Source organism: Stenella coeruleoalba, assembly GCF_951394435.1.
Source record: "Stenella coeruleoalba genome assembly, chromosome: 1".
NCBI classification, from domain to species: domain Eukaryota; kingdom Metazoa; phylum Chordata; class Mammalia; order Artiodactyla; family Delphinidae; genus Stenella; species Stenella coeruleoalba.
In genome coordinates this window covers 54,219,620-54,232,653 of record NC_137169.1, presented here as the reverse complement: position 1 = coordinate 54,232,653, position 13,034 = coordinate 54,219,620, and the positions used below count along the sequence as shown (strand labels likewise).

Sequence of the window (13,034 nt, the reverse complement as noted above, 5' to 3'; positions counted from 1 at the left end):
TCTTTCCTTCCCCTTCAAGGTTGGGTTGAGTGACTCTGTGATCCTTTGATTCCCTGAACTTCTCCCCTGGAGATTCAGAGGGAGTGCAACCCTGCCAATACCTTGATTTCAGACTTCTCGTCTCCAGAACGGTAAGAAAATAAATTTCTGTAGTTTTAAGCCACCCAGTTTGGAGTCATTTATCACAGCAGCAACAGGAAACTAATACACTAGTATTCACACCATATTTTTGTAACTACTTATGGATTCTCCTCTACCAGCATGAATCCTGGTATGAGAATGAAGATTTTGTCTTATTTATCTTTGTACCTGCAACTATCTCACACAGTGCCTGGCACTTAAAGAGTGCTCAGCAATGCTTGTTGAATGAGAAAATACATGTGGTCCAGGAGGTGCACAGTAATGCCTGCACGCATTTCGTGCAGCTTCCCATCTGTAGCATGACAGTGGCCTGGGCCAGGTAACCATGCCACAGATCCATCCCAAAATACCCATCTTCAACTATGCACTGCTAGCTCATGACTCCAGTAAGGTGAAGGCCTCAAATCAACGGCCTTGTGACTGACACTTAGAGCAACTGTGAACCTCTGCCTCACAGATCAAATTCAAGGGACAACGTATGGACAGAGACAGGATAGGACATGTAGGCAGTGGAGGTGACAGACATAGAAGACCTTCCCCTCTGCCCCTCCACTGGCTTCAGAGTTTGGAATAATCATTAGAATCATCAGAATCTTCTGTTTGCTAGCTACATACTTCCAATGTCAGGCACTATGGTGAGTGCTTCACAAATTTTACTTTGTTCTCACATTAATTGTTAAGGCAGATATTTTTACTCCCTTTATACCAAATCTACTTACACGGTGAAAGGCTATGGTGAACTGTGTGATAAGCATGTTTCTAGTGAATTTGACCTCAGAGGGCTTGGCGCCAACTGCATGGCCCAACCCAGAGAGGCAGCTGTCTTTTGTGACAGGAGGCAACCTCACTCCCAATTCCATCTGAGTTTCCTACGCTTATTTCCCTTTTGCTTCATTTTTAAATGGATTTCATTTGGCTCCACAGAACGCATTTCTTTCAAAGTCCCCATGGGGCAGCGTAACATAATAGTTTTATTACCAAAGCAAAAGATCTTTCCCCATCCCCACCCAGTTATGCCAACCCAGCTCCATTTTCTGGCCTCTTTGCAATCATGGGATGATCTCTCAGAGTTGAGGTGGACACAGGCTTAACACCTAGGTTTCTGGTTTTTGTGGCTTTGAGCTGATAGTACTGCCTTCCAAGGTCAGGGTCATTTTGTCTACTTGGGCTTTCACAAAACTTTCTACTGTGTACAATTTCTAAATGCACCAAAGCATGTTGAGATGCTTACCAGGATGGACGAGAACTGGATCCCCAGCCCACTGCGGTAAACTGCAGAAGGAAAGCAGAATGCCAGAATCTCCCTCAGCATGAACTGTCTTCTAAGACCTTCTCGACAGGGCAGTGTGCTTGAACAGTATAAAATGTAACTCATTTTCAACAGTTATACCAGAGTATTTTCATCTAAATTAATATTATCTCCTTCAAAACACCCTGGGTAGCAACGTATGTATTCAAACAATGCTGACATTGCACTAACATTTCTGGAACTCTTTTTCAGGCAGCTGTTTTTACCGTCTGTGGTACTTTCTTTGAAAGTCTTCAGTCTTAACAAATTTCATCCTTTGAGAATAGATGTGAACTTTGGAAACAGAAGAAAATTGGTTGGAGCCATGTCTAATGAATAAAGTGGGTAATCAAATCTCGTTACATCATTTTAGGTGAAAAATGAGGCATGACTATAAAATAATGTGACTGGTTCCCCTAGGTGACCCATAAACCGACTAGCTGAAAAATAATTCCCGTAGAGGAGTTTCAAAATGCTTTGAGCACTAGATGCATCACTGGAATAAGTGTATGATTCCCAGAGTGGTGATTTGGCAGGGTACAATACTAATTTGGAATATATAAGTTCAAATATGTTTGTAAAAAAAAGAAATCTGATTGCTTACACTCATGAAAATGAAGAAGCTATTCTCCTGGAGAAATTTCTCCTCCTTTTTTTGACAGCCTGGTTGGCTTTGGACAAGGAGTGTGCTGAGAAAAATAGACTCATCTCCTGCAGAAAGTCTTCGTTGGACACACTACCCCCTCCCACACATAACCCCCGCCTCAAGCTGGGGCAGGCATCCCGGCTCTGAGCGTCCACAGCCATCTCTTTTCCCTCAGGTATTAGCACTTATAAAACTTAGTGGTGATTGTCTGTTTTTGTGTCAATCTACCTCCTTCAACTAGAGGCTCCTTGAGAATGAGGACATTATTTTGATCCTGTATCTCCAATGCTCGGACAATGTGCACAGAAGCACAGGACACTAATCCCTGTTCTGGAGGCGGACCCTTTGCCTTTGCTTCTCACGTTCCCAGGGCTTCGCCTGCCAAATATAATTTCTTCTGCCTGGCAAGCAAAACTGGACATTCAGTCTGTGTAAAATCCACCCATACAAATTTATGGAGGCCTAAGGTAGAGTTAGTGGCTGCTTAGGGCTGAAGGTGTAGGGGAGCAAGAAGGATTGACTGTTAATGCACAGGGCTTCTTTTAGGGTGATGGAAATATTTTAAAATCAGATTGTGGTGATGGTTGCATAACTCTGTAAATACACTAAAAAATACTGAGTTGTACACTTTAAATGGATAAATTGTGTGGTGTGTGAATTATATCTCAATAAAATAGTTTTATTTTAAAAGTCCTCCACAATGAGAATGATTGTTGCCTAGGTTCCTTTCTAAGCCTGTAGTTGGAATAAATGATAGTCAAGGTCTTTTAAAAAAATCTAGGTACCGATATAAAATTAGGTCTTTATGTTCCCTCTGTAAATCTATCACTTGAAAATGACTGAGTGGTTTTCACTAAATTTGGAAAGCATGTTTACGATAATGAGGACTGTGGGGTATTCCCCAAGATTAATACTCCCCTTCATTTAGACTGACACCCACAATATTTAGCCTAACACATAGTACCCAGAATAACATCGATATAGGCATACCTCAGAGATATTGCAGTTCCAGACAACTGCAATAAAGTGAATATCACAATAAAGCAAGTCATACGAATTTTTTGGCTTCTCAGTGCATATAAAAGTTATGTTTACATTATTCTGCAGTCTGTTTAGTGTACAATAGCATCATGTCTAAAAAAATTGTATATACCTTAATTTTAAAATATTTTATTGGTAAAATAAAATGTTAAGCATCATCTGAGCCTTCAGTGAGTTATCATCTTTTTGCACTAGCAACTTCAAAGATCATTGATCACATAACAAATATAATAATGATGAAAAAGTTGGAAATATTGCGAGAATTACCAAAATTTGACACAAAGACATGAAATGAGCAAATGTTGCTGGAAAAAAACTCGTCACAGAGTTGCCACAAATCTTCAATTTGCAAAAAATACAGTATCCGTGAAGTGCAAAAAAGCAAAGGGCAATAAAATGAGGCATACCTGTGTTTCCCAGCCTCCCTTGCTGCTTGAGGAGGCCTTAGCCTAAGTTTCAGCCAATGGAACAGGAGTGAAATCGATTACGTGCAGCCTCTGAGAAAGGTGTGCCTTCCTCCCTTTTCTCCCCTTCCTGTTGGCTGGAATGACCATATGGTGGTAGGCAGCCACGTTGGACTATGCAGATAAGGGCAATTCACTGGGGAAGGCTGAGCAACAAAAGAAAAACATGCATCCTCTGACACAGTGGAGCCCCGACCCTAGGCCTGGACTGCCCACACCCAGTCTTATTACAGAAAGCGTAATACTTTTGAACCTATTACTATGAACTTTTATTTTAAGTAACTTATTTTAGAACTCTGCTATAGCAGCCAAAACCTAAGTTTTAACTAATGATAAAATTTGGTGTTCTGTACCAAAACAGAATCCAAAATATGCAGCATTGGCATACTTTTTATGGCCATGGCAAAATTTTTACCACCACTACCCTGGAAGGCAGACCACGGGCCAACCAAACCTGTAGCTCTAGGCAAATGGTTAGGAGAATTCAGAACAGGAGTGTTTGTTGGCTGCTTCTTGCCACAATACAGAGAGGAGCTCAGGCAAGGACTAGGCATCCTGCAAGCAGAAATGGAGGTGATGGTTCTGCTAAGGAAAGTTTTCTTTGTGGCTTGTACACCATGTTGCCCAAGTCCAGTAATTTGTACACTGCAGAGTTGAGATGAAGATCATTTGTATACCTACGCTAAAGCAGCTACCCATGAAGCAGCAGGTGTAGCAGAAAAGGCTTAAATCTTTCCCGAGATTCTCTGCCACACAGTGGGAACTAGCCTACCAGCAAATAACCCATTAAGGATACTGTCTTCTTACCCAGCCTAGCTTTTCCTACTGTCTTAAAGTGACCATCAGTGACAGAGAAATCAGGGGAGGGACAAAGCATAGAGGCCAAAAACTAAAAGCTAATGTTTTCAGGCTTCTAAACTCCATCTAGGTGAGAACTTTCACTGTGGTTATCAGTGTTGGAGAAACAAAGGACTTTTAGGAAAGATAAATGGGGCCTTAAAGGAATGGGTAGGGGATATTATAATTTTGTGATAATGTCTGTTTAGGTGTGGTGCTGAGTCAATTTTCCTTGGTTTCCAGAAACTCTCTCCCAGGGACGGGATTTATGACAACTGAGGAGGCTCTGCTTTTAGGCAGAGAAAGGGGTTCAGAAAAATGCCTATTCTCAAAGGCCTTCAGCTCGAAATAGTTTTTATGCCACAGTGATGTATTCTGGACCCCTTCAGACTTCAGAAAAGCTTTCAGAAGAATGATTTGAGTGGGCTACACCTCTAAGAAAGTTAAGCAGGCAAGTTTCTATGATCCATTCATTCTCCCTTAAATTTCCTTGAACTTGACACAGACATACCCAGTCATTCTGTGGCCATTGGAGCTGTGGTTAAAGTGGGGAATCACCTTTTAAAAATGGCTACTGAAGCACTGACGTATATACACTACCAAATGTAAAGTGGATGGCTAGTGGGAAGCAGCCGCATAGCACAGGGATAACACAGGGAGATCAGCTCGGTGCTTTGTGACCCCCTAAAGGGATGGGATAGGGAAGGTGGGAGGGAGATGCGAGAGGGAGGAGATATGGGGATATACGTATGCATATAGCTGATTCACTCTGTTATACAGCAGAAACTAACACGACATTGTAAAGCATTTATACTCCAATAAAGATGTGAAAACACACACACACACACACACACACACACACACAAATTAAAAAATAAAAAAAAAATTTTAAATGGCTCCTGAGTGTGCCAAGTAATCGAGGGCTTACCTTCAGTTGGGAGAATTTGGAGAAGAGTTTTCTTACCTGGTGTCCTCAAACTGGATGGACCACAAATGGGGTAGCCCTAGGGGTGGGGGGGATGTTTGGAAAGGGTGAAAAGGGGCTGCCTTTGCCTCAGGGTTTTGTTGCTTTTTTAACTTCAACTGTTGGAAGTCTCCCTTCCCAATGCTTATCCCAGTCACCATTCAGATGAGTCCCTGAGGCACAAGATAGAAAAGGTGAATGAAGCCCTGAATAAATACAGTGAGGAATGTCAATCAGCTCAGGCCAATGAGGCTGAAACACTTTGAACACTACGTTTTCGTACTGGAAACAATTTCTTCCCTTTTTCCTCTTCATGAGTGCCCCAAAGTGTTTCTGAAAAGAAGAAACGTGACAGGTAGGTGGTGGTACAGAAAGACTTGATTGACTTGTCCAACCTGCTAGAAATGGTGGAGCTGGAATCAGGACTCTGGTCTTCTGATATTTCATCCAGTTGATCGTTTCCATAAATAAGTATATCCCAAAGCAAGCAGTTTCAGGGATTGTTATATCTTACTTAAAAGCTTGGGAAAACTGGATTGGGCAATGTTAAGTAGGACTTTCAGAGCTTTTAATATACAAAAGAGTCATGTGAGATTGCAAGAGGGCCCAGAATGATATTGGGAAATATCAATTTCCACCACCCCAGGGTTGATATGACTATCCATACATTATAAAAATCTTCCCAGGGTTAAGTTTGGCCTCTTCCTTTTAAACTGCTGTTAGTGGCATACAGGGAGGGTGAGATCCTGTTTTCCTACAGATTATACCGTACGGCTCATTTTGGCAACTGACAAATGAATCTGTTTTTGCCTGCTGTTGAGTGTGAATGATTCTGCCCAAGGAGTACTTTCCTCCCAGGTCACACTGCCTGGTAGGATTTGGGGATAAGGATTTGGGGGTAGGATTTGGGGTAACTTTCCTCCTGAGTCACCACATGGTAGGATCTGGGGGTAAGGATTTGATTCTGAATAAATATTAGTCTTTTTTTTTTTTTGCGGTACTCGGGCCTCTCACTGTTCTGGCCACTCCCGTTGCGGAGCACAGGCTCCGGACGCGCAGGCTCAGCGGCCATGGCTCACGGGCCCAGCCGCTCCGCGGCATGTGGGATCCTCCCGGACCGGGGCACGAACCCGCGTCCCCTGCATCGGCAGGCGGACTCTCAACCACTGTGCCACCAGGGAAGCCCAAATATTAGTCTCTTATACTGAGCTCTAATATGCTTACAAACACCTGTGTTGCTAAAGAGTGAGCTGAAATGGTCACTACATTGTGTGAGTCCCACGGGCTTAATCAGCAGGGTGAGTAGCCATTCTGGGGCCAAACCAACCAGCGTGAGGACCACAAACACTGGCGGGAGCTCAAGATGAACTCGCAGTTCATCTGAATGGTCTCCTGGGATAAAGCAGAGAACAAGACAAGCCCAGGCTTCATCCACTTGAGACCTACAGTCAAGAAGGTTTGTGTTGGAGGCCAGGTGGGTTACAGACAAGCAACCCAACAACCACTATAAGATGCAGTCAGCGCTGTTATGGAGGTGAGCAAGACAGGCTACGAGAGCAGAAAAGTGGTGCACCTGATTCAGGGATTGGGAGCAGAGAAGTGCCAACTAAACCCAGACCTGAAGGTGAAGGGGCGAGAAGAACGCTCCAGGTGGAACCAGATGTGAGAGAGTAGAGCACGTTGAAGAAGTAGGTTGAAGAGGCTGGTTGGAGAGAGCCCCATCCTCCAACTCTATTGTTTCACGCTCTACAGGAAGCAACCACACTAAAAACCCCTCACGTTTTATATTTTACGAGATACTTCCACACATACTGCTTTATTTTCTCACTACAGCAAACATTTCAGGCGTCCCTGGCCCACACTCACAGAGTCAGGAAAAGAGACTGGGAATTGCCCCCTCTGTTCCTGGAATGCAAGAGATGTTACACAGTAGCAAACACAGATATGCCAGGACTGTGTTCCAAATACTAGATTCCCGCAGGGAGTGGCTGAGGACACTCTCAGTCTGGGTAAAGGTTTTTTTTTTTAACATCTTTATTGGAGTATAATTGCTCTACATTGTTGTGTTAGTTTCTGCTTTATAACAAAGTGAATCAGCTATATGTATACATATATCCCCATATCGCCTCCCTCTTGTGTCTCCCTCCCACCCTCCCTATCCCACCCCTCTAGGTGGTCACAAAGCTGATCTCCCTGTGCTATGCGGCTGCTTCCCACTAGCTATCTGTTTTACATTTGGTAGTGTGTATATGTCAATGCCATTCTCTCACTTCGTCCCAGCTTACCCTTCCCCCTCTCCAGTCTGGGTAAAGCTTTAAGCAGTAAATGAGCCATTTGGAAGGTATCCCAAATTCCCTCCTTTTTCGCTTGGGCTAATCTAAGTTTTTGTCACTTGTACCCAATTGGGTTCTGACTAACAAGGTATCACTCTATTTTGGTTGGGGCCATGGAGGGTAAGAGGAAGGTAGGAGACAACGCTGAGATCTATGGGGTGTGGGCATTAATATGTGCCTCAGGCTGGGTATGATTAACTTAGTGTCCCTATATTAGCAGAACATTGATAACAGAAAGTCCTGCCCTCAGGCTCATCCTGAGGTTTCCCTACAAGTGTCATTCAAACAGTTTCCAGGTGAAAAGGGGCTGCCAGGCACTTTTAAATATGTTGTTTCATTTAATCCTCACAAGAGCCTCACTGCGTGCATATTATCATTTCCTGTCTTCACAGACAAGGGGGAAAAAGGATCAGAAATTGAATAACTTGCCCAAGAGAACTGTCCCCAACTCCTATGATTTTTATTCTTTCTGCCTAGAATTCCTCCCCCAACAAATCCATCTTAGAAACTCCAACTCATCCTGTAAGCCTCAATCCTGCTACCACCCCTCTGTGAAAACTTTTTCGCTTCCCCTTCCGCGCCCAAGTACAGCCTGCCATGCTCTTATCCCTTCAGCATCTGGCACATAACTCCCTCACAACACCTAACACACTGTGCTGTCTGCTTATTCCTGTCTACCTCCCCTTCTAGGCTATGTACTTACTGAGGGCAGGAATGTATTATATCCCAAGTACTAAGTGCAATGACTGATAAGAAGTAAGCACATAATAAATGTTTAATGAGAATAAATGTATGGGTCATAAACTATATGCTGGCTTTAAGTGCTGGAATATACTTGAAGTATTTTCCATATACTTCATAATTCAGGGCAACAGAACAAGGATTCATTGAATGCTGCATTGCCTTAGGTACGAGGGAGTGTCACATGTAAACTGACAATTTCATCTATCCTAGCGGTATCTATGGGGAAAGGTCAGTTAAGGGAGAAGAGTGGCAGACAGGGGCTCCCGGGAAACGCTTTCTGAAGATGCTATCTGGATTGCACCAGAAGAGAAAGAGCAGCATATTTAAATCCCTGGTGAGGGATGAGAGAGAGAGAGAATCAAATCAGAGAACAGTGAGCTGAGGATGGAAACCTAGGGAATAGCTAGGATGTGGGTAGAGTAAGCAGTCCATGAAGGAACTCTCAAAAAGTGTGAGTAGAATCGGGAGACAGTGACCAAGGCAAGGGAATGAGAATTTTTAATGAGTACGAAGTCAGCAGTGCCAAATGCAACAGGCAGGTCAGATAAGATAAGGCCTAAACAGTGTGCAATGGATTTAGCAACCAGAAAGTCATCAGTAACCTTGGCAAGAGCAACGTCAGTGGAGTGGTGGAATAAACAGAAGCCAGACTGCAGTAAGGCGGTGAGTGAACGGGAGTTAAGAAATCTGTGATGGTGAATGCACACAACCTTTACAAAGATTGGCTAAAAGGGGGCGGGGAAAGCAACAGGGTAGAAGCAAAAGGGTGAAGAGGTTTTAAGAACATATATTTTTAGTCTTAACCAATTCTTTTCTTTCACCCCACGCTACTCTCAAATGGACAGTTTTCCAGTTGGACCCCTTAAATTCCCACTATGCTGTAAGCCCCTTAAGGACAAATCTTGCTTCTAAATCATCTTTTTATTCCACCCATTTCTCTGACATAGTATAGGCTCAGTATTTGCTGAAGAAATGCAAATTCAACACAGGTGATAACAGGGAAATGAACAAGAGCTGTACTGGGATACAGGTCTTGTTCATTCTTCGTTCTTCTTTCAAGGGAATGTGAGGTTGTCTGAAAACTCAGGATTATAAAGAAAACAAATCCAGACAATCTTCTCTCACCGATGCTTATAAATGTTTGACCCAGAGAGGCAGATGTAGATTGTTCCCAGTTTAGATTTGAGAGACAGCTGGAAAATATATCTTTAGACTCAGGGTCTCTTCATTCCCAGAAACTGTTCAAGTCCTTGGAACTAGCAGGTGTATACTAGATTCTCAGTGCTGCCATTAGAGTTCCTGTTGAACCTGCCTAAGCTTCAGTTTTCTAATTGGCATCTTGAAGATGCCCATAATAGCATCTACCTCATAAGGCTACAGGAGGATAAATGAGATACTGCAGGGAAGCATTTTTCACAGGGCTTGGCAAAATGGCACTCAATATGTTAATAAGAGAAATAAAGTACTGCTAAAATGGATAAAAATATTACTAAATATTACTGAGTTCCAGAAGAGGTGAGTGTAAGTCAAATCTTATGTTAAATATAGAAAGAAAAAAGAAAACTTAAAAAAAAACTCGTTAGAAAACTTTTTTATAAGAGTAAACAATTACCCCAATTTACCTATTTTATAAAGCCGCATTTTCGCAAACGTACCAGGTTGACTGAAAAGTCTACTTCAAGGTTTCACCTAAGTGGACCTGCCCCATTAACTCATTTAACGTTCCTTAGCTGTGGTGGCAGAACCAAGGTATTGCGTTAATTTCCTGGCCTGCCACGACTGCTTACACAAGAGCGCCCTTGGGTAGGTGGTTTCTGTTCTAATGGAAATTCAGCTCCAGCCCCCTCGGTGGAACAGATCCAGTAGCAACAACGAGCAAAGACTACCGTTTTCAAAAGCCTGCCCCCCAGCAACCAGGCCGCTCCAGGGCAGAGGCAGAAGCTCCGTCCCAGCAAACTTAGGGGACGGGGAAAGGGACTTTGCGACCGCCTCCTCAGAACTGAGCGCTTGACCACCAGCGGGGCGGGTGCCCAAAGCCTTGAGCTCGCAGCCAGCGGGAAGCGCCAGTCCCGGACGAGAATAGCAGGCAACCCGGCGGGATGCAAAGGGGTTCTGAGCAAGGCGGCGACCTCTAACCTTTCCCGGTTAAGGCGACTGCACTCTGCTCGGTAACTGCATCTTCACCGGCAGAAAAGGTTAACGTAAAGGTCAGAGGCCTGGACGGCGGCGGGGGGGAGGGGAGGGAGGGAGGAGGAGAGAGAAGGGAGGCGCAGGAGGCGGAGGGGCGGGCCTCCCAAGGTCAAGCCCTGCCCTTCGCCTCGCGCCCCCCCGCCCGCGGGGGCGGGGGGGAGACGAGGGATGGGAGGAGCTGGCGGAAGAGCAGCTCTGCGGTGCCCCGTGGCCACTGTCCGGCCCTAGGCCACCTCTGCCCGGCCCGCTAGGCCAGGAAGAGCGAGCGCAGAGAATTGTGGGGGTGGAGACTGAAGCGGCGCGCGCGGAAGTGGCCCCGCAAGAGTGAGGCAGAAGGCGGGCGGGCGACGGGGGCGACCGAGGAGCGGGCGCGTCCCTTACCCCGTTGGCGGCGGCGATGCGGACGATGAGCTGGATGGCCTCCTTCATGTAGAACCTGCCGTCACCGCCCACCACCAGGGTGGCCTCCTGCCGCTTTGCCGTCTCCACGGTGGAGATGATACTCTGGATGAAATTCTCGGCATAGTTGGCGCTGCTCTGAAACACCTTCACCCGCTTCCGCAGCCCGCTCGTGCCCGGCTTCTGGTCTTGGTACGCCTTGGTCTTAACGGTCACGATCTTCACCATGGTGGCGACTAGCTTCCTGGGGCCCGAGCGGACTCTGCTAAGCGAGGGGCGACCGGAGCTGTGGCTGCAGCTTCTGTGTGGTGAGGCCGCTGACGGGTCGGGGCAATGCAGGCTCTCTCAGCGGTGCTCGTCCCTCCTCCTTAAAGGGACAGGGGACAGGGCCCTCCCTTCGCGGCCAGCCCACCTCCTTGCAGGTCCGAGAGGGAGGGGAATGGGGTGCGCCCACCCCTAGGCCACCAGTGTGATGGGTGGAGCCTCTCTGATTTACCCTCCCCTCGTAAACCCATCCGCTGTAAAATGAAATCCGGAACTCCTCCCATAAGTGGAAGAGCAGAGCTTGGGGTAGGGACCGGGTCACAGGGCAAGGACTTGAGGCAGAGTGGGAAAAATAGAGTAGGGACAGCCGGACTTAGAAGACTTGGGAAGGTTCCAACTTAGGATTTTTCCGCTTTATGATGGTGCGAAAGCAATAAGCATTCAGTAGAAGCCATACTTCTAATTTTGATTTTTGATCTTTTCCTGGGCTAGCAATATGCAGTAGGTACTCTGTACACTGGAGATGCTGAGCTGTGACAGCAAACCCAGCCCCAGCTCCCAGTCAGCCACTTGATCAGGAGGGTAAACAACCAATACACGTGGAACCACTCTGTATCCATACAACCATTCTGTTTTTCACTTTCAGTACAGTATTCAATAAATTGCATGAGACATTCAACACTTTAGTATAAAATAGGCTTTGTGTTAGATGAATTGGCCCAACTGCAGGGTAAAGTAAGTACTCTTATAGGTAAGCTAAGCTGAGCTACAGTGTTTGCTAGGTTAGGTGTATTAAATGCGTTTTCCCCTTATGATAGTTTCACCTAACGGTGGGTTTATCAGGAGGAAACCCTAAGTGGAAGAAGATCTGTACAACATTTCCTGTGGTTAAGCTGGAGTTTCATGTGTAAATAACTTTCCGGAAACACGTTCTGAGGGATGGAAGTGTCAGCCTTAGCTAGATTTTGACTCATTTTTTCTATTCTCTAAATATTAGGGTATTTGTGTCTAATTCAAAGGTCTAATTCAACCTACTACTTTCCACCTGTTTACTGATGGCCCACACTTCATTTGGTTAGGGTGGGTGTACTAATAGGTAATTATTGAATATAATGTTTACTGAGTATAACGTTTCTAAAGTACAGGTTTTATTTTTTCCCCTATTTCATGCTCACAAAACTGAGATTCAAAAAATAAAATGGGGGCTTCCCTGGTGGCACAGTGGTTGAGAGTCGCCTGCCGATGCAGGGAACACGGGTTCGTGACCCGGTCCGCGAAGATCCCACATGCCGCGGAGCGGCTGGGCTCGTGAGCCATGGCCCCTGAGCCTGCGTGTCCGGAGCCTGTGCTCTGCAACGGGAGAGGCCACAACAGTAAGAGGCTCGCATACGGAAGGAAGGAAGGAAGGAAGGAAGGAAGGAAGGAAGGAAGGGAGGAAGGGAGGAAGGGAGGAAGGGAGGAAGGGAGGAAGGGAGGGAGGGAGGGAGGGAGGGAGGGAGGAATAAAAACTAGTCAAGGCCACAGAGATAAGTATATGCAGGAGGCCAACTCAGGTGGATGTGGCTCCCAAGCCAGGGCTCTTACCATGATTTGCCTGCATGTCACCAGGTTTGAGAACTAGGAAATGTATGGGGAAGCGTTGATAAACATATGTACAAATACACGGTAAGGCTGAGTGTTACTACCACCAGTTATTTATGTAGTTCAGAATTGGTGAAGAGAT

At 45.5% G+C, this 13,034-nt stretch overlaps 1 protein-coding gene across 1 annotated transcript in view; it reads right to left on the bottom strand.

The window, feature by feature from the left end:
- PGM1 (phosphoglucomutase 1) overlaps positions 1–11,624 on the bottom strand; it is a 61,768-nt gene extending 50,144 nt beyond the window's left edge. Inside the window, exon 1 of the mRNA XM_079922373.1 lies at positions 11,030–11,624. Coding sequence (XP_079778499.1) covers positions 11,030–11,275 — 246 coding nt within the window. The 5' untranslated portion in view covers positions 11,276–11,624. The remainder of the gene's footprint in view (positions 1–11,029) is intronic.
- Between the last annotated feature and the right edge of the window lie 1,410 nt (positions 11,625–13,034).